Source organism: Pristiophorus japonicus, chromosome 3 (assembly GCF_044704955.1).
Source record: "Pristiophorus japonicus isolate sPriJap1 chromosome 3, sPriJap1.hap1, whole genome shotgun sequence".
Taxonomy (NCBI): domain Eukaryota; kingdom Metazoa; phylum Chordata; class Chondrichthyes; family Pristiophoridae; genus Pristiophorus; species Pristiophorus japonicus.
The window spans coordinates 115,925,732-115,951,614 of record NC_091979.1 but is presented as its reverse complement, the minus strand read 5'-3'; the positions used below and the strand labels follow the sequence as shown (position 1 = coordinate 115,951,614).

At 47.5% G+C, this 25,883-nt stretch overlaps 1 protein-coding gene across 1 annotated transcript in view; it reads left to right on the top strand.

The window, feature by feature from the left end:
- Positions 1 to 25,883, top strand: part of dnah9l (dynein, axonemal, heavy polypeptide 9 like) — a 668,659-nt gene that overhangs the window by 124,829 nt on the left and 517,947 nt on the right. Inside the window, exon 17 of the mRNA XM_070873660.1 lies at positions 6,405 to 6,571. Coding sequence (XP_070729761.1) covers positions 6,405 to 6,571 — 167 coding nt within the window. The remainder of the gene's footprint in view (positions 1 to 6,404; positions 6,572 to 25,883) is intronic.

The window sequence follows — 25,883 nt, the reverse complement described above, 5'->3', positions numbered from 1 at the left end:
CAGCCCCAGGACATCGCTGCAGGAGTTCCTCAGGGCAATGTCCTAGGCCCAACCATCTTTACCTGCTTCATCAATGACCTTCATTCCATCATAAGGTGAGACATGGGGATGTTGGCTGATGATTACAGTGTTCAGTTCCATTCGCAGCTCCTCAGATAATGAAGCAGTCCATGCCCGCAAGCAGCAAGACCTGAATGACATTTAGGTTTTGGATGATAAGTGACGAGTAACATTCGCGCCATACCAATGCCAGGCAATGACTATATCCAGCAAGAGAGAATCTAACCACCATCCTTTGACAATTTGATGGTATTAGCATCACCAAATCCCCCACCATCAACATTCTGGGGGTCACCATTGACCAGAAACTTAACGCGACCAACCACATAAATATTTTGGCTACAAAATCAGGTCAGAGGCTGGGTATTCTGCAGTGAATGTCTCGCCTCGTGGCTCCCTGAAGCCTTTCCACCATCAACAAAGCTCAAGTCAGGAGTGTGATGGAATACTCTCCACTTGCCTGGATGAGTGCAACTCCAATACCACGCAAGAAGCTTGCCACCATCCAGGACAAAGCAGCCCGCTTAACTGTCATCCCATCCACCACCTTAAATATTCACTCCCTCCACCATTGGCGCACTGTGGCTGCAGTGTGTACCATCTACAAGATACACTGCAGCAACTCACCAAGGCTTCATCGATGGCACCTCCCAAATCTTCGACCTCTACCACCTAGAAGGTCAAGCGTAGCAGGCGCATGGGAACACCATCACCTTCCAAGTTCCCCTCCAAGTCTCACACCATCCTGAATTGGAAATATATCGCCATTCCTTCATCGTCGCTGGGTCAAAATCCTGGAACTCTGTCCTGAACAGCACTATGGGAGTACCTTTACCAAAGGGACTGCAGCAGTCCAAGAAGGTGGCTCTCCATCACCTTCTCAAGGCAAAATAGGGATGGGCAATAAATGCTGGCCTTACCAGCGATGCCCACATCCCAGGAACAAATTTTTTTTTTAATTCCTAACGTCCCTTATTTGCATCATCCAATTATTTCTGAAATGATTCCAGAATATTATCTGCATTAACTTAACTGGAAGCATTTTCCATATGTAGATCACTTTTTGTGTGAAGAACAATTTCCTGATATCGGGCTGAAATGAGAAAAGGGTAATTGTAGGACTGTTTGGCTTCGTTCTATTCCTACAGTTTAATTTAACATAATATCCTGGGTTAAGTATTCAATACCCAAACAATCTTGCATTCCTCAAAAATCACTCCTCAGATGGCCCAAGTCCATCCAATGTTTCTTCATGCTCCGACCCTGAGCTTGACGGGGAGTGGTGCTGCAAGTGAAGAAGGCCTTGGTTCTGACGTCAAGAGTTCTGGTCAGACCACTTGCTCCCAGTCATGGGTGCTTGTCATCCCCCTTGGCCTGCAGCACGACAGCGAGATGGAGCAGAGGCAGTGAAGAAGAGGACAAGCTACTCAGAGGGAGGAAGGGAGAAGGACTCTCAGCAGGAGGCCTTACCCAACTAGGATGTTCCAAGAGCAATTCTCTTACCTCAGCCTGAGTCAGGAGCAGCATGTGAGGCGTTTGGGTGTTACAAAGGAAGTGCTCAAAGAACTCTGCCGCCTCTTGCAACTAGACCTGCAACCTCACACCTGGGTAAGAACTACCAATGGCTGTGAAGGTGACCGGCTCTGAATTTTTTCGCATCGGGATCCGTCCATCTGTATCATCTCTCAGCTCACCGTCCACTGCTGTATAAGAGAGGTGACAGAAGCTCTTCATGCTAGATGAGGGGACTTTATTGTCTTCTCTCTGACAAGAGAGAAGCAAGCAGAGTATGTACGTGGCTTTGCCAGCATAGTGGGCTTCCCTATGATGCAGGGCGCCATCGACTGTGCTCAAGTGGCTTTGTGGGCACCACATCTAAATGCTGAGATGTACCGCAACCGCAAATGATATCACTTGCTGAATGTGCAGTTAATATGCAGCCATGCTCAGCACATCGTGAATGATGAATGCCTGGTATCCTGGCAACAGTCATGATGCTTTTATTCTGCACCAGTCTTTGAGCCATCAAGATAAACCAGAGGGTGGCTTACTGGGTAACAAGGCTATCCGCTGCCCACCTGCCTCATGGCTCCGCTTTGCAATCTAACTAGACGTGGGCAGCATGCGTACAATAGGAGCCATGCTGCCACATGAAATCTGAGAGCAGACCGTTGGCATCCTTAAACAGCACTTCTGCTGCCGTGGACCGCTCTGCAGGAGCACTGCAGAACTCACCAGAGCATATGGTGATGAGCGGAAGAAGGAGGTAACCCAGACCGCCCTTTTCTGCTATCCGTAATCAACTCATCTTACTGCGGTATGAACGAACGGAACGCCAATTCCCTTTCTCACAAAAGTCCCACACAATGTTCCCTTTAATATTTTTCTTTAGGCCGCCGCACAGCCCGTTCAAAATACTGTGCATGCATGGTTTTTCCTATTTAAAAGCTGGTTCACTGGTTGCACGGAAACTGCAGATGCTGCCCAGCCGCACAGCTTAAAGAGAACATTGGCCCCACACCTTACCTTTCCTGTTACTAACCATCACAGCGTCTTCTTGACCACAATGCTGAAATAAAAGCCACCACAAAAGAAACATTCCAATCTAACTTTCCAATCCATCCAATATTACATAAAATTCAACTAATCATTCTTGTGCATTCTCTTAGTGCCTATCTTCCGCGTGCCTTTGCCTGTCCTAGTGCTCTGACAAAGTGCTACCCCAGTGGCTGTAGCATGGCTGGTGGAAGGCTGCTGACTTTCAGTGGGGGTGACTGCAGAAGGACTTGCAGGATGACTTAAGCACCTCTGGGCCTAGAAGGCCAGGCTGCAAATGGCAGCAATCTGGCTTGGCTGGCTGACAGGCAACAGCAAGGGCATTGGTGGAGCAACAGTGGGAGGAAGAATGCTGCCATCCTGAGAGAGGACAGCAGATTCTAGCTCCATGGTGTCACTGCCACTCCCGCGGGCGGTGCCTCAGCACTCCTAGCCATCTGCTGAAGGACAGATTGTTGGACTGTTACACCCCACCAGCCCCTTTCCATACTAGTAAACGCAGCCGCGATGGCTGTAGTCTGAGCTTCCACTGCAGCACTAGGATGCTGGGTAGCTTCTGCTTGTGCTCCAATGGAAGCTGAGATATTGGCCATCAGCTGCTGTATCATGGTTGGGTCCACAAGTGCACTAATAGATCTTCCACCCTTTCCATGCTGGAAATCATTGGCATCAAGCTCTACGCAAAGCCCTGTGCAAGGTTGGTACCAAACTCCTCTGTGCTCTCTGATATTGCACTCAGGCTTTCTGACAGGCCTGCCAATGTACCAAGCATTTCAATGTGCATACTCAATGTTCTTCTGTAGGCTGCCCCATCGAAGTCCTCATCTGAGTCCTCTGCAGCAGTACTTGTGTGTGAACTCGCCCTCTGGGGAGCTGGCACCTGCGCTACCCTTTGCCCGTGCTCTGGCTTTAGCCCACTCATGCCCGATGACTCACCGCATGCAGATCTTGTCTCTAAGCTACAATAAGGTCCGCACAGTGCCAGTATCTGAGCTGGTGGCTGCAAATGTCAGATCGAGTGATGCTGTTTCTTCATCATCACTCTCCTCTCCCTCTTGCACCATTGGCTGGGATGGTTGGATTTCTTGGGTCTCTGAAATGAGAAAGGCACAAGGGCAGGTTTGTGGTAAGTGGAGGAGGGGAGGTGTAGAGAAAGCAAGAGGTGCATGCTTACATCATGTGCAGCTTGTAAAGCAGAAGAGATTGTGGAATGAGAGGGAAGTGGGATGTGAGAAGGAGGATTGCGTATGAGGACACTGGCATCTTGTATTCTTTTAGCCCCACCGCTGGTCCAACGGACTCAACGATGCTTCTCTTAAGAATGGCCAGCATCGTCTCCTCCGTGAGATTATGCAGGCATGCTTGTCCCCTACCAGTTGTATGCCACCTATTCCTGCAAGAGAAAGGGAAGTGTTTCAGTAAGTGGTGCAATATGTTTGGGCGATATGCCTGTCATGGTTGAATAGCCTCCATTATGTGCAAGCTGTGAGATTTGGGTGTGAGGCATGCAGCAATGGTGAGTGTGTGAGGGTGAGGTGAAGCTATGAATATGAGGTTTGAGTCGTGTTTGGTAGAGATGGTTGGTAGGTGAGTGGTGGGGGTGTAGTGCATTGAGCAGTATGTAAGGCTAGTGGCGAAGATGGTGGGATGTGGCATTTGAAGATGAATTCACTGACCTTGACCCCTCATGAGGTCATTAAACTTCTTCCTGCACTGTGTCCTGCATTCACCACAGCAGCTATCTGCTCCCATTGCACTTTACACGGTTGCCTGGAGGACCTCCTGGTCCTCTGTAGAAACAGCAGCTCTCTTCTCCTAGCTACCTCCTGCACCAAGTACTCCAGTGCTGTATCTGAGAACCTTGGTGTAGGTTCTCTCCCCTGTTGTGTCTTCATTAATTGTTCACTTTCTTCCTAGTCAGGTGAATGAATTGCTGCAGGCAGAATGCACCTCACCTCACCTCAGAGGTGCAGACTGCCTTTAGGCAGTGCAGGCTAGCTTTAAGTGGTGCTAGCCTCACATGAACTTGGACCCCCCCTCTTGAGCATTCAGCCACTTAGCACTGCGTTCAGATCTGGGCTGAATGCCACAATCATGGAAATGAGCAGGTAGCACGAAGTTGGCATGTTGCCTGTATTCCTCTGAGCAGGCACGAGTTGATCACGCATCGTGATCCCCATGCCCATTTCCGGGGGCAAACCAATTTCTAGGCCATTTTATTCAAATCAAGCAAAGTGACCCACTGATTTAGGAAAGTGTAGTCTAATATTTTGTATTATTACATGAAGACAAGTAGTACTGATTAGAATTAAACAAGTCCGATCATAATCTTTGCTCTATGTTCAGTTGCTGTGGAATAAAGCAGTTTAATGACTCGTACCTGCCTTCATCTTACCAAGTATTCTCTTTTCAACCTTCAAAGAGATGGGAGCATGTAAAAGACACATACATATCCAGTTCCAATCACAAGAGTGTACTGTTGTTACACCACTGTCGTACATTAATGTGCAGTTACATATTAAGTAGTAACGGCACACCCCAAAACAAAAAACACTCTGACTGCTTACTGGAGTGACTAGATTTGCTGCATCTGAGTGAACGGGGCTGAAATTCAGGGTCCTTATAAGGCCTTGTTCTGCCGTTTTGCGGCGGCCATGCGGTGCAGTCCAATGGCCGCCCGACCCAAATTCAGGTCGGGGATTTTTTGGCCTCTCCCCACTTCTACCCCGCCACTGCTGACCGCCGCAAGCACGTCATCAAAGTGCACACCGCTGCTATCCTGCAGCTTCATTTTAATTCTCCCCAAATGTAGTTGAAGAAATCCATGAACTGCTGGACGCTGCCCCCGACAGCTTTTTCTGTGCACCTTGTCTGCTCTCTCTCGGCCCTGGCAGTGCTGGGCCATTAAAGGTGAGGGCCGAATGCTGCGGCCGTCACTCTTATTTTTTTTGCTGGCCAACTTCCATGTCGGCCGGACTATTGCTCCCCCAGGTTCAGGTTGGCAGCCTGGCACCCCCTCTTGGGTGTCCTGGCCGAGTGGCCCAGTGGCCGAAGCTAAAGAATCTCTGATTCTCTCCCCTTTAACGGAGGGAAGAGAGCATGGTGATGCACACTCGCTGTGACGTCACCACCTCTCCACCACTGAGTGACAGCGGCGGAGACTTGATCCCACCCCAACTTCCGTCCCTCAACCTGACTTACCGCCGCACTTCCGCCCCCACTATGACCGACTTCCGGTCCAACGGTAAAAAATCTTCTAAGTGCTGAAAATGGATCGGGCAGCCGCCTCATCGCTCCCGGCAGAAAAACGAGGTAAAGAATCATAGGGGTGCCAGTTTTCTGGTGTGCCTGAATTTTGGCCCCAACATCTCAGTCAAGACCCTAAACTTGTAACATTAGTATATTTACAATATTAGTGTTGATTTCATTAATATGGGAATATTCTTAAAATGTACACAGTATAGAGATATTTTCATTTATTCAACTAAATATTCCAGTAAAATCTTTTTAGTATACCATGTTACTGTAAAATACTTCAATTAAACTATAATAGACATAAATCCATGTTATAGGCCACTTTATTTTAAAACGTTACTAAGTTAATCATACTGGTCACAGTTTGAAACTCTTCCGTAATTAATGAAATGGATTACTATGACCTATGGTTTGAAACATTTGAAGAAAAATCTGAGACATACTTCAGTAAAGATGTAATGCAAGTAACTATAGGTATGCAATAAAAATGGTAAGTTATAAATGTTTTTAAAATTACTTTTTCCTTTTCCTAGATCAACATCTATGAAACATTATATGTCCAAGTTAGTGCATTTGAAGATGTCCACACCTTTGGATGGTTTGAAGTCTGCATTAAACCATTCAAATCATCTTTGTTAAATGCAATAAAAAGATGGAGCTGGATGTTTAAGGAGCACCTTCTAAACCATGTGATCGATACGTAAGGAAATACTATTTCGTTAGTTTCCAAATTGAGTAATTATGGAGAAAAAGCTATATGTTATGTTTTTTTCAGCATGTAAGAGTCAAAATAGACAAGGCAAACCCCAGCTGAAATGAATTTAAATTTTAGGTTTCTTTAAAGCCTAGATGAGTGCCCACCTTTTGAGCTCTAAATTACATAACATTTACTGAAATAATGTACCACATAACTGACTTAAAACAAAATATATTTCTGACTGACATTGGTTTCTCTCATCAGGTGCTGCCACTTCTCTTTCAAGACTGCCATCATGCCCACTCAACAAAAAAAAATCCTTGTCCTCTCTTGTCCTTGCAAACTACAACCCATCTTCAACCTCTCCTTCTTCTCCAATGCCCTTGAACATGTTGTCATCTCTCAAATCCATGCCCATCTTTCCCGCAACGCTCTTTAAATCAATATCTCAGCACTGAAATGGCCTGAACAAAAGTCATCAATGGCATCCTCTGTGACTGTGACAACTGGTTTAGCCATTCACCGCCAGATCTGGCTGGACCACATATAGAAACCTGGAAGCATAGAAATTTACAGTGCAGAAGGAGGCCATTCCGGCCCATCGTGTCCGTGCCGGCTGACAAAGAGCCACACGGCCCTTGGTCAGCAGCCCTAAAGGTTACATATAAGCCTATGAACAATGACGGAAAGGCAAAGAGCACCCAGCCCAACTAATCCACCTCACCACAACTACGACACCCCTTACACTAAAACATTCTACACTCCACCCCAACTGGAGCAATGTGATCTCCTGAGAGAGGCAAAAAAACCCAGGCCAATTTAGGGAGAAAGAAATCTGGAAAAATTCCTCTCCGACCCATCCAGGCGGTCGAAACTAGTCCAGGAGATCACCCTGTGACCGTATTCTATTCCCTGCAGTACTTACCATTATATCTGCTCCGTCCAACAAAAGGTCACCCAGTCTAATCCCAATTACCAGCTCTAGGTCCATAACCCTGCAGGTTACTGCACTTTAACTGCCCATCCAGCCATCTCTTAAAAGTGGTGAGGGTTTCTGCATCCACCACTCTTCCAGGCAACGAGTTCCAGATCCCCACAACCATCTGTGTAAAGAAGCCCCCCCTCAAATCCCCTTTAAACCTTCCACCAACCACCTTAAAACTATGCCCCCTCGTAATAGACCCCTCCACCAATGGAAATAGACCCTTACTATCCACTATGTCCAGGCCCCTCAATATTATTCAATGAGGTCGCCTTTCAACCTGCTATGTTCCAATGAGAACAAACCCAGCCTATCCAATCTGTCCTCATAACGAAGATTCTACATTCCAGGCAGCATCCTAGTAAATCTCCTCTGCACCCTCTCTAGTGCAATCACGTCCTTCCTATAATATGATGACCAGAACTGCATGCAATACTCCAGCTGTGGCCTAACCAAAGTATTATACAATTTAAGCATAACCTCCCAGCTCTTGTATTTTATGCCTCGGCCAATAAAGACAAGCATTCCATATGCCTTCTTAACCACCTTATCCACCTGGCCTGCTACTTTCAGGGATCTGTGAACAAGCATTCCAAGGTCCCTTTGTTCATCTACTCTATTAAGTGGCCTACCCGCTTAATGTGTATACCCTTTCCTTATTAGCCCTCCCAAAGTGCATCACCTTACACTTCTCTGAATTAAATTCCATTTGCCACTGCTCTGCCCACCTGACCAGGAAATTGATATCGTCCTACAGCCCATGACTTTCCTCTTCATTATCAACCACACAGCCAATTTTAGTGTCGTCTGCAAACTTCTTAATCATACTCCCTATATTCAAATCTAAATTGTTGAAATATACCACAAAAAGCAAGGGTACCAGTACGGAGCCCTGCAGAACCCCACTGGAAACATCCTTCCAGTCACAAAAACATCCATCAATCACATTACCCTTTGCTTCCTTCCTCCAAGCCAATTTTGGATCCAACTTGACACTTTGCCCTGTATCCCATGGGCTTTAATCTTCATGACCGGTCTACCATGTGGGACCTTATCAAAAGCTTTGCTAAAGTCCGTATATACTACATTGTACGCACTACCCCTATCGACTCTCTTGGTTACCTCCTTATAAATTCAATCAGGTTAGTCAGACACGATCTTCCCTTAACAAATCCGTGCTGACTGTCCCTAATTAATCCTTGCCTTTCCAAATGTAGATTTATCCTATCGTTCAGGATTTTTTCCAATAATTTTCCCATCACTGAGGTGAGGCTGACAAGCCTGTAATTACTCGGCCTGTCACTTTCTCCCTTCTTAAACAAGGGTACTACATTAGCAGTCCTCCAATCTTCTGGCACCATGCCCAGATCCAAAGAAGACTGGAAAATGATGGTCAAGGCCTCTACTACTTCCTCTTTTACTTCGCTCATCAGCCTGGGATGCATTTCACCTGGGCCTGGTAACTTATCTACTTTCAAAGTTGCTAAACCCTTTAATACTTCCTCTCTCTCTATATTTATTTCATCCAGAATATCACACTCCTCCTCGATAGCAGTATCTGCATTGCCCCTTTCCTTTGTGAACACAGATGCAAAGTATTCGTTAACAACCCTCCCAACATCTTCCGCCTGGTCTCTAATAAGCCCTACCCTTTCTTTAGTTACCTTCTTACTCTTAATATATTTATAGAACATCTCAGGGTTTTCCTTAATTTTACTGGCCAAGAATTTCTCATGCTCTTAGCATTCCTAATATCCTTTTTAATTTTGCCTCTTAACTTTCTATATTCCTCTAAAGATTCTATAGTATTTAGCCTTTGATATATGACATAAGCGCCCCTTTTTTTCTTAATCCTCCCCTGTAAGTCCCTAGATATCCAGGGGGCTCTAGAATTATTTTTCCCAACCTTTTTCTTTAAGGGCACATGTTTGGCCTGAGCCTTCCGGATCTCCCCGTTAAATGCCTCCTACTGTTCCGACACTGATTTACCCACAAGTAGCTGTTTCCAGTCCACCATGGCCAAATCACTCCTTAACTTTGCAAAATTAGCTTTTCCCCAATTCAGAACTTTTATTCCAGGCCTATTCTTGTCCTTATCCATAACCAACTTGAATCTGACTGAATTATGGTCACTGGCACCCAAGTGCTCTCCCACTTATACCCCTTCAACCTGCCCAGCTTCATTCCCCAAAACTAAATCCAAGACCATCCCCCGCTTGCTACATACTGACTAAAAAAGTTCTCTTGAATGCACTTCAAGAATTCCGCACCCCCTATACCCTTCACACTAAATTTGTCCCAATCAATATTTGGATAGTTAAAATCCCCTACTATTACAACCCTATGGTTTTTGGACATCACAGCAATTTGCCTATATATTTGGTCCTCTATCTCCCTCCCACTGTTTGGGGGTCTATAATTACACGCCCAGCAGTGTGATCGCCCCTTTTTTATTTTTCAATTTGACCCATATGGCCTCATTTGATGATCCCTCTAACATATCATTCTTCCTCACTGCTGTAATATTTTCTTTAATCAGTACCACAACCCCCTCCCCCTTTATACTCCCCTCTCTATCTTGTCTAAAAATCCTGTAGCCAGGAATATTGATCTTCCAAATCTGCCCCTCTTTCAGCCACTCCCAAGTGTCTAGAAACATAGAAACATAGAAAATAGGTTCAGGAGCAGGCCATTCAGCCCTTCGAGCCTGCACCGCCATTCAATATGATCATGGCTGATTATGCAACCTCAGTACCCCACCCCTGCCTTCTCTCCATACCCCTTGATCCCTTTAGCCGTAAGGGCCACATCTAACTCTCTCTTGAATATGTCCAACGAACTGGACTCAACAACTTTCTGTGGCAGAGAATTCCACATGTTCACAACTCTTTTGGTGAAAAAGTTTCTCCTCATCTTGGTCCTATATGGCTTACCCCTTATTTTTAGACTTTGACCCCTGGCTCTGGACTTCTCCAACATTGGGAACATTCTTCCTGCATCTAACCTGTCCAGTCCTGTCAGACTTTTATAAGTTTCTATGAGATCTCCTCTCATTCTTCTAAATTCCAGTGAAAATAAGCCTAGCCGATCCAGTCTTTCCTCATATCAGTCCTTCCATCCCGGGAATCAGTCTGGTGAACCTTCGTTGCACTCCCTCAATAGCAAGAATGTCCTTTCTCAGATTAGGAGACCAAAACTGCACACAATACTCAAGGTGTGGTCTCACCAAGGCCCTGTACAACTGCAGTAAGACCTCCCTGCTCCTATACTCAAATCCCCTTGGCTATGAAGGCCAGCATGCCATTTGCTTTCTTTACTGTCTGCTGTACCTGCATGCTTACCTTCAATGACTGATGTCCCATGACACCCAGGTCTCGTTGCACCTCCCCTTTTACTAATCTGTCACCAATCAGGTAATAATCTGCCTTCCGGTTTTTGCCACCAAAGTGGATAACCTCACACTTATCCACATTATTCTGCATCTGCCATGCATTTGCCCATTCACCAAACCTGTCCAAGTCCCCCTGCAGCCTCTTAGCATCCTCCTCGCAGTTTGCACTGCCACCCAACTTAGTGTCATCTGCAAACTTCGAGATAATACATTCAATTCCTTCATCTAAATCATTAATATATATTGTAAATAGCTGGGGTCCCAGCACTGAGCCCTGCGGCACCCCACTAGCCATTCTGAAAAGGACCCGTTTATTCCCACTTTTTGCTTCCTGTCTGCCAACTAGTTCTCTCTTCATGTCAATACATTACCCCCAATACCATGTGCCTTAATTTTGCACACTAATCTCTTTGAAAGTCCAAATACACCACATCCACTGGTTCTCCCTGATCCACTCTACTAGTTACATCCTCAAAAAACTAGATTTGTCAAGCATGATTTCCCTTTTAGAAATCCATGCTGACTTGGACTGATCCTGTCACTGCTTTCCAAATGCGCTGCTAATACATCTTTAATAATTGATTCCAGCATTTTCCCCACTACCGATGTCAGGTTAACCGGTCGAAAATTCCCTGTTTTCTCTATCGCACCTTTTTGAAAAAGTGCGGTTACATTAGCTACCCTCCAATCCATAGGAACTGAACCAGAGTCCATGGAATGTTGGAAAATGACCACCAATGTATCTACTATTTCTAGGGCCACTTCCTTAAGTACTCTGGGATGCAGACTATCAGGCCCTGGGGATTAATCGGCCTTCAGTCTCTTCAATTTTCCTAACACCATTTCCTGACTAATAAGGATTTCCCTCAGTTCCCCCTTCTCGTTAGACTCTCGGTCCCCGAGTATTTTCGGGAGGTTATTCGTGTCTTCCTTCATGAAGACAGAACCAAAGTATTTGTTCAACTGGTCTGCCATTTCTTTGTTCCCCATTAAGAATTTACCTGATTCTGACTGCAAGGGACCTACATTTGTCTTACTAATCTTTTTCTCGTCACATATCTATGGAAGCTTTTGCAGTCAGTTTTTATGTTCCCTGCAAGCTTACTCTCATACTCTATTTTCCCCCTCCTAATTAAACCCTTCGTCCTCCTCTGCTGAATTCTAAATTTCTCCCAGTCCTCAGGTTTGCTGCTTTTTCTGACCAATTTATATGCCTCTTCCTTGGATTTAACACTTTCCCTAATTTCCCTTGTTAGGCATGGTTGAGCCACCTTCCCTTTTTTATTCTTATGCCACACAGGGATTTACAATTGTTGTAGTTCATCCATGTGATCTTTAAATGTCTGCCATTGCCTATCCACCGTCAACCCTTTAAGTATCATTCTCCAGTCTATCCTAGCCAATTCACGTCTCATACCGTCGAAGTTTCCTTTCCTTAAGTTCAGGACCCTAATCTCTGAATTAACTGTGTCACTCTCCATCTAAATAAAGAATTCTACCATCTTATGGTCACTCTTCCCCAAGGGGCCCCGCACGACCAACTTGCTAATTAATCCTCTCTCGTTGCACAAGACCCAGTCTAGGATGGCCTGCTCTCTAGTTGGTTCCTCGACATATTGGTCTATACACTCCTTATACACGCCAGGAAATCCTCCTCCACAGTATTGCTACCAGTTTGGTTAGCCCAATCAATATGTAGATTAAAGTCACCCTTGATCACCGCTGTACCCTTATTACATGCATCCCTAATTTCCTGTTTGACACCATCCCCAACCTCCCTACTACTGTTTGGTGGTCTGTACACAACTCCCACTAACGTTTTCTGCCCTTTGGTGTTTCGCAGCTCTACCCATATAGATTCCACATCATCCACTCTAATGTCCTTCCTTCCTGTTGCGTTAATCTCCTCTTTAACCAGTAACACTACCCCATCTCCTTTTCCTTCCTGTCTATCCTTCCTGAATATTGAATACTCCTGGATGTTGAGTTCCCAGCCTTGGTTACGTTGGAGCCATATCTCCGTAATCCCAATTACATCATATCCGTTATCAGCTATCTGCGCAGTCAATTCATCCATCTTATTACGAATGCTCCTCGCATTGAGACTCCGAGCCTTCAGGCTTGTTTTTTTTAACACTTTGTCCTTTTAGAATTATGTTGCATTGTGGCTCTTTTTGATTTTTGCCCTTGATTTCTCTGCCCTCCACTCTGGCTTTTCTCCTTCCTTGCTTTTGCTTCTGCCTCCATTTTACTTCCCTCTGCCTCCTTGCATAGATTCCCATCCCCCTGCCATTTTAGTTTAAACCCTCCCCAACAGCACGAGCAAACACTCCGCCTAGGACATCGGTTCCTGTCCTGCCCAGGTGCAGACCGTCCGGTTTGTACTGGTCCCACCTCCCCCAGAACCGGTTCCAATGTCCCAGGAATTTGATTCCCTCCCCCTTGCACCATTCCTCAAGCTATTCACCATTCATCTGAGCTAACCTGCAATTCCTACTCTGACTAGCACATGTCTACCTGTGCTCTTAGCTTATCCGCCGCCTTCGCGATACTCCTTGCATTAAAGTATATACCATTCAGCATAGGAAGACCTCCTTGCTTACTACATACTAAACCCTGTTTCCTCTGTCTTAGAGATTCGCTTTCTAGATTCTTGCTGTCCAATTTCAGCTTTATTTCCTTTCCTTTTGAATTCGTTCTCAGGTTCCCATCCCCCTGCCAAATTAGTTTAAACTCTCCCCAACAGCACTAGCTAAACTCCCCGCGTGGATATTGGTCACGGCGCTGTTGAGGTGCAACCGTCCGGTTTGTACAGTTCCCATCTCCCCCAGAAGCGGTCCCAATGCCTCAAGAATTTAAAGCCCTCCCTCCTACACCAGCTTTCCAGCCACGTGTTCATCCTCTCTATCCTTCTACTCTTATGCTCATTAACACGTGGCACCTGTAGTAACCCGGAGATTACTACCTTTGGGGTCCTGCCTTTTTATTTTCTTCCTAGCTCCCTGAATTCTTCCTGTAGGCCCTGATCCCTTATTTTACAAATGTTGTTGGTCCCGATATAGACCACGACCTCTAGCTGTTTACCCTCCCCCCCCCACCCCCGCCCCCAGGATGCCCTGCGTCCACTCTGTGACATCCTTGACCCTGGCACCAGGGAGGCACAAAACCATTCAGGAGTCACGTCTATGGCCGCAGAAACGCCTGTCTGTTCCCCTAACTATAGAATCCCCTATCACTAGGGCTCTTTTGTTCTTCGTCCCTCTCCCTTGTGCAGCTGAGCCACCCATGGTGCCTTGTAATTGGCTCTGGCTGCACTCCCCAGAGACATCATCGTCCTTACCGATACTCAGAAGTGAATATTGGTTTGAAAGCGAGATAGACTCACGGGGGGACTCCTGCGCTACCTGTCTAGCACACTTACTATGTCTGGTGGTCACCTACTTCCCCTCTACCTGCACGCCTTTAAGCTGCGGGGTGACCACCTCCTGAAACGTGCTATACACGTAATGCTCAGCCTCGCGGATGCATCGTATTGACTCCACCCGCTGATCCAGTTCCGAAATGCGGAGCTCAAGCAGTTGAACCTCCTACACACATGGTTGTCTCGGCTGCGTGAAGCGCCCAGGACTTCCCACATGCCGCAGGATGTGCACTCCATGGGACTGAGCTGCAATGCCATCCCTCTTGTCATGTATCTTACATTATTATATATAACTGTATCCTAACATGCTATACATGACTGTAATAAGATATGACCTGTAACCACCAGCATACCTTACCACCAGGGGTGCACTTGCAAGAGACAGGTATATAAGGGCAGGTCTCAGGCAAGTGCAGCATTCCAGAGCTGTGAAATAAAGGTGCAGGTCCAGAGTGACCTTGACTTCACTACATGCCTCGTGTGAATCTGTACTGAGGGGATAGGACTTTACAGTGGCGATAAGTTACGGGATTACAGAATCCACAGAATGGTGAACAACGGATCAGATGAAAAGTACAATGCTGGAGACAATTGGGAGAACTTTATAGAAAGGCTCCAGCAAAGCTTTGTAACCAAAGACTGGTTAGGAGACGACACAGCAGACAAGAGAAGAGCCCATCTCTTGACCAGCTGTGGCTCGAAAACATACTCTTTAATGAAGGATCTGCTGGCACCCGAGAAACCAGCAAGCAAGTCGTTTGAAGAATTGAGCACACTGGTAAGAGACCACCTGAAGCCAGCGAGCAGCCTATACATGGCCAGACACAAGTTCTACAACTACAGACACTGTGTGGGCCAGAGCATACCCGACTTCATGGCGGAACTTTGGAGGTTGGTTAGTTTATGTGAGTTCTCCGATGAACTGAGGAGAGAAATGCTGAGAGACTTTTTCATTGAAGGAATAGGCCACGCAGGCATATTCCAAAAGCTCATAGAGACCAAGAACCTGACCTTAGAGGCAGCAGCACTGGTTGCACAGACATTCTTGGCAGGGGAAGAAGAAACGAGGTTGATTTACAATGCAGGTACGACAACTAACGAAATATCGGAACAAGGAGTTCACAGCGTGAAACAAGCTGCTACCCCCACATACAGACAAAAGCGGGAGAGCAGGCCCTCGACAGCAGGCAGTGGCGCCAGAAGCCATCAAGGGCCACAGCAACGGCCGTTCACACCTCATCAACCCACAATGCGAGCAATCAATTACAAACTGAGAGAAGCTCAAGAGAGTTCAGCCAGACACAGCTCATTCTTTGGAAACAATGGAAGCGGTCTGTGCTGGAGGTGTGGGGGTGGGCACTCGTCAAGGGGATGTCGATTTCAGCAGGCTGTTTGCAGGAACTGTGAATATACATGGCATCTGGCCCGCATGTGCAAAAAAATGGCAGCTCGGCTGGTATACGAATCGGATGGGTCGGAAAGCGGACCAGAAGACGGTGGGGACAGTACCCGGGACACCGATGTACAGCGGGTCAACACGATCAATGGCCGCTGCTCCTACAACAAGATGCCTCCTATAATGATGAGGGTCCTACTCAACGGGATACCTGTCAACATGGAGCTGGATACGGGAGCAAGTCAATCTCTCATGGGAGCTCAACAATTTGAACAACTGTGGCCGCATAAAAGAGACAGACCAAAACTCACAAGGGTCGACACCAAACTAAGGACCTACACCAAAGAAATCGTACCAGTAACCTCGGCAGCGCCATGCTCTCTGTCACACACAAAGGGACAGTGAACCGACTTCCCCTGTGGATTGTCCCCGGAGACCCCCGAGCACTGCTGGGGAGAAGCTGGCTGGCAAAACTAATTGGAAATGGGATGATGTCCATGCCATGTCATTAGAGGAACGGACCTCCTGCTCAACAGTTACAAAGCGATTTGAACATCTCTTTCAGCCAAGTGTGGGCACTTTCAAAGGGGCCAAAGTCAAAATCTACATCACACAGGATGCTAGACCGGTCCATCACAAGGCCAGAGCTGTACCCTATGTGATGAGGGAAAAGATTGAACACGAACTAGACAGGTGATATAATGCCTTCTGCGGGAAGGCATTATATCACCTGTGGAATTTAGCAACTGGGCAAGTCCCATCGTCCCAGTCATGAAGCCTGATGGATCATACGAATCTGTGGAGACTACAAATCTACCATACAGAGTCTCCCTACAGGACCAGTACCCGCTGCCCAGAGCGGAGGACTTATTTGCCACATTGGCTGGAGGTAAACATTTCTCAAAATTAGACCTCACATCTGCGTATATGATGCAAGAATTGACCGAGGAATCCAAGCTACTCACCACCATCAACACACATCTAGGCCTTTTCATGTACAATCGATGCCTATTCGGCATCAGGTCGGCAGCTGCCATATTCCAGCGCAACATGGAGAGTCTGCTCAAATCCATCCCGGGGACGGTTGTATTTCAAGACGACATACTTATCATGGGCAGGGGCACCGACTCCCATCTCCGTAATTTGGAGGAAGTACTAAAGCGGTTGGATCGCAGTTAAGAAATGCAAGTGCCTGTTTCTTGCACCCGAGGTGGAATTTTTGGGCAGAAGGATTGCCGCTGATGGAATCCACCCAACAGAGTCCAAAACAGAAGCAATTCGCCTGGCACCCAGGCCCCGGAATGTCTCAGAACTGCACGCCTTTCTCGGGCTACTCAATGATTTTGGGAACTTTATGCAGAACTTAAGCATGCTGCTGGAGCCTCTCAACGTGCTACTCAGGAAGGGGTGCGATTGGTTTTGGTGGGAAGCCCAGGAACGCGCCTTCAATAAGGCACACAACCTTCTGTGTTCCAACAGTGTTTTGACTTACTTTGATCCAGGTAAAAAACTAGTTCTCACATGCGATGCGTCAGCGTATGGGGTCGGGTGCGTTTTACAACATGTCAATAGTGCGGGCAAATTACAACCCATAGCTTATGCCTCCAGGTCACTTTCGCTGGTGGAGCGCGGGTATGGAATGGTAGAGAAGGAGGCGCTCGCGGGCGTGTACGGTGTCGAAAAGATGCACCAATACCTTTTCGGGGCCAAGTTTGCGTTAGAAACCGACCGCAAGCCCCTCACGTCCCTCCTATCCGAGAGCAAGGCAATAAACGGCAACGCCTCGGCGCGAATTCAATAGTGGGCACTCATGCTGACGTCCTACGACTATACCATAAGGCACAGACAACTGTGCCGACGCGCTCAGCAGGCTACCCCTGGCGACCACGGAAGGGTCTGCCGAACAAGACTATGAGATAGTCATGGCAATTAATGCCTTTGAGTCCACAGGTTCGCCCATGACGGCTCGCCAAATCAGAGCCTGGACGGCCAGCGACCCCACGTTATCCTTAGTAAAAAGATGTGTCCTTAACCGGTGACTGGGCAGAGGCTCGCGATGCCTGCCCCGAGGAATTCAAACATTTTCACAGGCGCATGCATGAGCTATCACTACAAGCGGACTGCCTGTGTGGGGCAGCCGAGTAGTCATGCCTCTGCGAGGCAACGAGGCATTTGTCCGGGAGCTCCACCACAAGCACCCGGGGATCGTTGTCATGAAGGCCATAGGCAGATCCCATATTTGGTGGCCTGGTATTGACGCAGACTTGGAGATCTGCGTCCGATGGTGCACCATTTGTGCCCAACTCAGCAATGCCCCCAGGGAGGCGCCCCTGGCCTACCAAACCGTGGTCACGGGTGCACGTCGACTATGCGGGCCCGTTCATGGGCAAAATGTTCCTTGTAGTCGTAGATGCATTTTCAAAGTGGATCGAATGCACCATTTTAAACTCGAGCACAACCTCCACCACTGTGGAGAGCCTCGCAACCATGTTTGCAATGCACGGAATCCCTGACATATTGGTCAGTGACAATGGTCCGAGCTTCACCAGCGCAGAATTCCAAGATTTTATAATTGACCACGGCATAAATCACGTCAAGATGGCACCGTTCAAGCCGGCTTCCAACGGCCAGGCGGAGACAGCAGTGCAAATCATTAAACAAGGCATGCTTAAAATCCAAGGTCCCACGCTGCAGGATTGCCTGTCGCGACTGCTGCTGGCATACAGATCTCGTCTGCACTCATTGACTGGGATTCCCCCCGCGCAACTGTTGATGAAAAGGACTTTAAAAACAAGGCTTTCATTAGTCCTCCCAGACATGCATGAAATCATTGAGGCAAAGCGCCATAAGCTGACTGAGTACCATGACAGAAATTCGAGAGGGAGATGGAATGAGATAGGGGACAAAGTGTTTGTACTAAATTATGGCAGGAGTCCCAAATGGCTTGCAGGGACAGTAATGGGCAAGGAAGGAAACAGGCTACTGGTAGTACAAATGGACAATGGCCAAACCTGCCAGAGGCATGTAGACCAAGTCAAAAGCAGATTTACCAACAACACTGTGGAACCAGAGGCAGACTACAATGTGGAACTCGCACCATACCTGGTGGACAGACAGAGGGAACAACCTGAGGAAAGGGCAATCCCAACAGACAGCCCAGGCGAGTCGACAACAATCACACCAATTGAAACAGACAGCCCAGGCGAGATACCAGCAACCACACCCAAAGAAAAACAGGCACCAAGGCAAACAACTGAACCACAACTCAGACGCTCCACGCGAGAGCGTAGACCACCCTGAGAGACTGAACCTATAAAGACAATAAGACCTTGGGGGAGGGTGATGTCATATATCTTACATTATTATATATAACTATATCCTAACCTGCTATACATGACTGTAATAAGATATGACATGTAACCACCAGCATACCTTACCACCAGGGGTGCACTTGCAAAAGACAGGTATATAAGGACAGGTCTCAGGCAAGTACAGCATTCCAGAGCTGTGAAATAAAGGTGCAAGTCCAGAGTGACCTTGACTTCACTACATGCCTCGTGTGAATCTGTACTGAGGGGACAGGACTTTACACCTCTAGTTAACCTTATCTAGTTTAAAATGTACTTAAAAAGAAAGAGAGAAAAGAGAGCTAGTTACCAACTCACCCCACCGGTCTCTGAACTCCCGGTTTCCAAACTCCCGACTCACCGACCTCAAGGCCTTACCGACTCACCGACCTCAGGGCCTTACCGACTCGCTGACCTCCCGACTCGCTGACCTCCCGACTCACTGACCTCCCGACTCACCGACCTCAGGGCCTTACTGACCTCGGGACCATACCGACCTCGGGGCCTTACTGACTCGCCAACCTCCTGACTCACCGACCTCAGGGCCTTATCGACTTGCCGACCTCCCGACTCACTGACCTCCTGACTCACCGACCTCAGGGCCTTACCGACCTCGGGGCTTTACCGACTTGCCGACCTCCCGACTCACTGACTCCTGACTCGCCAACCTCAGGGCCTTACCGACCTCAAAGCCTTACCGACTCGCTGACCTCCTGACTCACTGACCTCCTGACTCACCGACCTCAGGGCCATACCGACCTCGGGGCCTTACCGACTCGCCGACCTCCCGACTCACTGACTCCTGACTCGCCAACCTCAGGGCCTTACCAACTCACCGACCTCCTGACTCACCGACCTCAGGGCCTTACCGACTCGCTGACCTCCCGACTCACTGACCTTCTGACTCACCGACCTCGGGCCCTTACCGACTTCAGGGCCATACCGACCTCGGGGCCTTACCAACTCGCCGACCTCCCAACCTCCTGACTCACTGACCTCAGGGCTTTACCGACTCACCGACCTCCTGACTCACCGACCTCAGGGCCTTACCGACTCGCCGACCTCCCGACTCGTCAGAATTGAAATCCTCACCGATCTTCGGGCCTCCTGCTCCTCAGACCTCCCGACCTCTCAACCTGTCAGAACTCATGACCTCTCGGAGACCAGAACTGTAGCACTATCGGGTCCTGCTTTCGTCTGCCAAAATCGCTCACTATTCCAGAATCATTCTGGAATGTAAAGATAAACCCCAGCTCCTATTCTCCACTGCTAACTATCTTTATAAACCCCTCTCCCAAGTCTCCACACTCACCTCCAACAATAAGTGTGAGGAACATTGACTTCTTTGTCTCTAAGATTGAGACCATCCATTCAGCCGCCTCTGCCTCTTCCCTTCCTTCCACTAGCCCACTGAGCTAAACATCCTCGAAGGAGGCCCCCTGCCCTAGCCCTGACCTCACATCGTTCTCCAGTTTCTCTCTGATCCCCCCTCATGACATTTCCGGCTCATCCTGTCCATGAAACCCACTTCCTGCTCTCTTGATCCTATTCCCGCCAAACTGCTGACCACCCAACTTCCTTTTCTGGCTCCCATGTTAGCTGACATTGTTAATTGTTCTCTTTCCAGAGGTACTGTCCCCCTCTTTCCCAAATCTGCTGTCATCACCCCTCTTCTCCAAAAAACAACTCTCGCCCCCTCCGTCCTTGCAAACTACCGCCCCATCTCCAATTTCCCTTTCCTCTCCAAAGTCCTTGAACATGTTGTCGCCTCCCAAATCCATGCCTATCTTTCCTGCAATTCCATGTTTGAATCCCTCCAATCCGGTTTCCGTGCCTGCCACAGTACCGAAACGGCTCTCATCAAAATCACAAATGACATAATTTGTGACTGTGACAAAGGCAAACTATCCCTCCTCGTCCTTCTTGACCAAGTCGACATATTTACTGAGGCGTGCAAAAGCATGGGCCTTATGCTAAACATCTGGAAGACAAAGATCCTCCATCAGCCTGTCCTCGCCGCACAGCACTGCCCCCCCAGTCATCAAGATCCACGGTGCAGCCCTGGACAACGTGGACCATTTCCCATACCTCGGGAGCCTCTTATCAACAAGAGCAGACATTGATGACGAGATTCAAAACCACCTCCAGTGCACCAATCAGCCTTCGGTCGCCTGAGGAAAAGAGTGTTCGAAGACCAGGCCCTCAAATCTGCCACCAAGCACATGGTCTACAAGTCGCTGGAGAAATACCACCAACGATGTCTTTGCAAGATCCTACAAATCCCCTGGAAGGACAGACGTACCAACGTGAGCATCCTCAACCAGGCCAACATCCCCAGCATTGAAGCACTGACCACAATTGATCAGCTCAGCTGGGCAGGCCACATTGTCCGCATGCCAGACACGAGACTCCCAAAGCAAGCGCTCTACTCAGAACTCCTTCGTGGCAAACGAGCCAAAGGTGGGCAGAGGGAACGTTACAAGGACACCCTCAAAGCCTCCCTGATAAAGTGCACTGACATCCACTGGGAGTCCCTGGCCAAAGACCGCCCTCAGTGGAGGAGGTGCATCCGGGAGGGTGCTAAGCATCTGGAGTCTCATCACCGAGAGCATGCAGAAATCAAGCGCAGGCAGCGGAAAGAGCGTGCGGCAAATCTGTCCCACCCTCCCATATCCTCAATGACTATCTGTTCCGCCTGTGACAGGGACTGTGGCTCTCGTATTGGACTGTTCAGCCAGCTAAGGACTCATTCTAAGAGTGGAAGCAAGTCTTCCTCGATTCCGAGGGACTGCCTATGATGATGACGATGATGATGATGATCTTGACTTGTCTGCAGCCATTGACACAGTTGACCACTTCATCCTTCTCCAATGCCTCTCCACCGTCGTCCAGTTGGGTGGCACTGCACTTGCCTGGTTCCATTCTTATCTATCTAATTATAACCAGTGAATCACCTGTGACGGTTTTTCTTCCTGCCACTGCATCATTACCTCTGGTGTCCTCCAAGGATCTATCCTTGGCCCCATCCTATTTCTCAACAACATATTGCCCCTTGGCGACATTATCCGAAAACACTGCGTCAGTTTCAACATGTACGCTGATAACACCAACTCTACCCCACTACCACTTCTCTCGACCCCTCCACAGTCTCTAAATTGTCAGACTGCTTGTCTGACTTCCAGTTCTGGATGAGCAGAAATTTTCTCCAGCCGAATATTGAGAAGACCGAAGACACTGTTTTCGGTCCCCGCCACAAACTCTGTTCCCAAGCCGCTGACTCCATCCCGCTCCCCAATTTTTGTCTGAGGCTAAACCAGACTGTTCGCAACCTTGGTGTCATATATGACCCTGAATTGAGCTTTCGACCACATACCCACAGCATAACTAAGACCGCCTATTTGCACCTCCGTAACATCACCCATCTCCACCCTTGCCTCAGTTCATCCGCTGCTGAAGCCTTTGTTACCTCTCGACTTGACTAATCCAATGCAATCCTGGCTGCTCTCCCACATTCTACCATATATAAATTAGAGATGATCCAAAACTTGGCTGCCTGTGTCCTAACTCGCACCAAGTCCTGCTCGCCCATCAGCCCTATGCTTGCTAACTTACATTGGCTTTCAGTTAAGCAATACCTCGATTTCAAAATTCTCATTCTTATTTCCTTATTTTCAAATCCCTCACTGGCTTCGCCCCTCCCTAACTCTGTAAACTCCTCCAGCCACAGAACTCCCAGAGATGTCTGCGCTCCTCTAATTCTGCCCTCTTGAGCATCCCTGATTATAATCGCTCAACCTTTGGTGGCCGAGCCTTTTGTTGCCTATGTCCCAAGCTCTGGAACTCCCTGCCTAAACCTCTTCACCTCTCTATCTCTCTTTCCTCCTTTAAGACGCTCCTTAAAACCTACCTCTTTGACCAAGCTTTTGGTCACCTGTGCTAATTTCTACTTATGTGGCTCGATGTCAAATTTTTATCTCATAATATTCCTGTGAAGCGCCTTGGGACATTTCATTATGTTAAAGTGCTATATAAATACAAGTTGCTGTTGTCCTCTTAGCAGCTTTTAACGTGGTCAACAACGATATCCTCCTCCAAGCCTCTTCTCTATTGTCCATCTCATTGGGACTGTCCTTACTTGGTTTCACTCATCTATTTGATTGTAGTCCGAACCCAGCACAGGTGCCTCCAGAGATCTGCATGGATCTATCCTTAGCCTCCTCATCTACTTGCTGCCAGTTGGTGACATCATCCACAGACTTGGAGTCAAATTCAACATGTATGCTGATGTCATCCAGCTCTACCTTTCCACTATCGCTCTTGACTCCTCTACTGCCATTGTGTTTTATGACATTCAATCTTGGATGAATCACAATTTCTTCCAGTTAAACATTGATGAGGCTGTAACTATCATATTTGGTCTCTGCCACAAATGCCCCATATCCTTGCAACTGATTCCATTCTCACCCCAGGCCACTGTCTTGAGTTGATCCAGACTGTTGAGAACCTCACCATCTTATTTGACTCCAAGCAGTAGTTCTGAACCCATATCCTCTCCATCTTTATTCGCATAATCCGCCTCCACCTTACGCCAAAACCTATGTATTTTCAGCTTAAGACTCAACTATTCCAATGCTCTTGTAGCCAGCTTCCCATCCTCCACCTCCATAGACCAGCTCATCCAAAACTCAAAGGGTCATCGACTCAAAACGTTAACTCTGCTTTCTCTCCACAGCTGCTACCTGACCCGCTGAGATTTCCAGCATTTTCTATTTTCATTCAAAACTCTGCTCTCCTATCCCGAACCAAGCCCTGCTCACCCATCACCATTGCCTTTGCTGACTTCCATTGGCTTCTGGTTCACCAGTGCTTAAAAATTAAAATCCTCATCCTGGTAATTTAAATCCTTTGGTTCTTCCCTCTCTTTATTTTTGCACCCTCCTGCAGCTCTGCACCCTGCCCGGAACATTCCATTCCTTCAACGCTGGCCTCTTGTGCACCTACCCCTTTTACCCATCATTGGCAGCTGTGCCTTCAGTCACCATGATCTGAAATTCCCTCCCTAAGCCTCTCTTGCTCTCCTCCTTAAAGACTACCTCTTTGTTCAAGCATTTGGTTAACCCTCCTAATATATCGTTCTTTGGCTTAACATTCATTCCGTTTGGTTACGCCTCTGTGAGGTACCTTTTCTATGATAAAGATGTAATATAAATGCAAATTGTTCATAGCAAAAGATACAGGACTCTCAGATATAATATTTGTAATACTATTTACCACTTAAGCTCCAAGACGCTGTTATTCCCTCATCAACCTTCTTAGTCCCAGTTACATCTTAAAATATTTTTTCTCGACTTCCTGTGATGGATTTGTACTATTTGCTTAAGATGTAAAAACTTTGGGCTAGATTTTCAGTTGTCGGCGAAAACGGTAGTTTCGGTAAAGTCGGCATTGCACGAGGGTTTGCGGCGCAAACGACGAGTTTCGGCAACTTTAGTCCGGGACCGGTAGCGCTGTGAGAGAGGCCTTGGGAGGGGAGAAAAACAAAAAAAATTGCAAAAAACATTCATTCAAAAAACATTCACAAAACCCTTACCTCGCCGCAGATGGTCAAATCGTGGCACAAACCCGGTCGCAAAGTCGGCAAAAATCTAACGCTCTATTCTTCCATTGTCTCGCTTATGGAATTTCTCCAGAGAGCTAGAATTCCTTAATCTCTTTATGTCTGATTGTCATGTCAGGTGGATTTTCATGGTGTACTCTTGGTTTTGTGGTTCAATAGAAGTTGGTGAAAACTGTAAACATAGAAACATAGAAAATAGGTGCAGGAGTAGGCCATTCGGCCCTTCGAGCCTGCACCGCCATTCAATGAGTTCATGGCTGAATATGTAACTTCAGTACCCCATTCCTGCTTTCTCACCATACCCCTTGATTCCCCTAGTAGTAAGGACTTCATCTAACTCCTTTTTGAATATATTTAGTGAATTGGCCTCAACAACTTTCTGTGGTAGAGAATTCCACAGGTTCACCACTCTCTGGGTGAAGAAATTCCTCCTCATCTCCTAAATGGCTTACCCCTTCTTAGACTGTGTCCCCTGGTTCTGGACTTCCCCAACATTGGGAACATTCTTCCTGCATCTAACCTGTCTAACCCCGTCAGAATTTTAAAAGTTTCTATGAGGTCCCCTCTCATTCTTCTGAACTCCAGTGAATACAAGCCCTGTTGATCAAGTCTTTCTTGATAGGTCAGTCCCGCCATCCCGGGAATCAGTCTGGTGAACCTTCGCTGCACTCCCTCAATAGCAAGAATGTCCTTCCTCAAGTTAGGAGACCAAAACTGTACACAATACTCCAGGTGTGGCCTCACCAAGGCCCTGTACAACTGTAGCAACACCTCCCTGCCCCTGTACTCAAATCCCCTCGCTATGAAAGCCAACATGCCATTTGCTTTCTTAACCGCCTGCTGTACCTGCATGCCAACCTTCAATGACTGATGTACCATGACACCCAGGTCTCTTTGCACCTCCCCTTTTCCTAATCTGTCACCATTCAGTTAATAGTCTGTCTCTCTGTTTTTACCACCAAAGTGGATAACCTCACATTTATCCACATTATACTTCATCTGCCATGCATTTGCCCACTCACCTAACCTACCCAAGTCGCTCTGCAGCCTCATAGCATCCTCCTCGCAGCTCACACTGCCACCCAACTTAGTGTCATCCGCAAATTTGGAGATACTACATTTAATCCCCTCGTCTAAATCATTAATGTACAGTGTAAACAG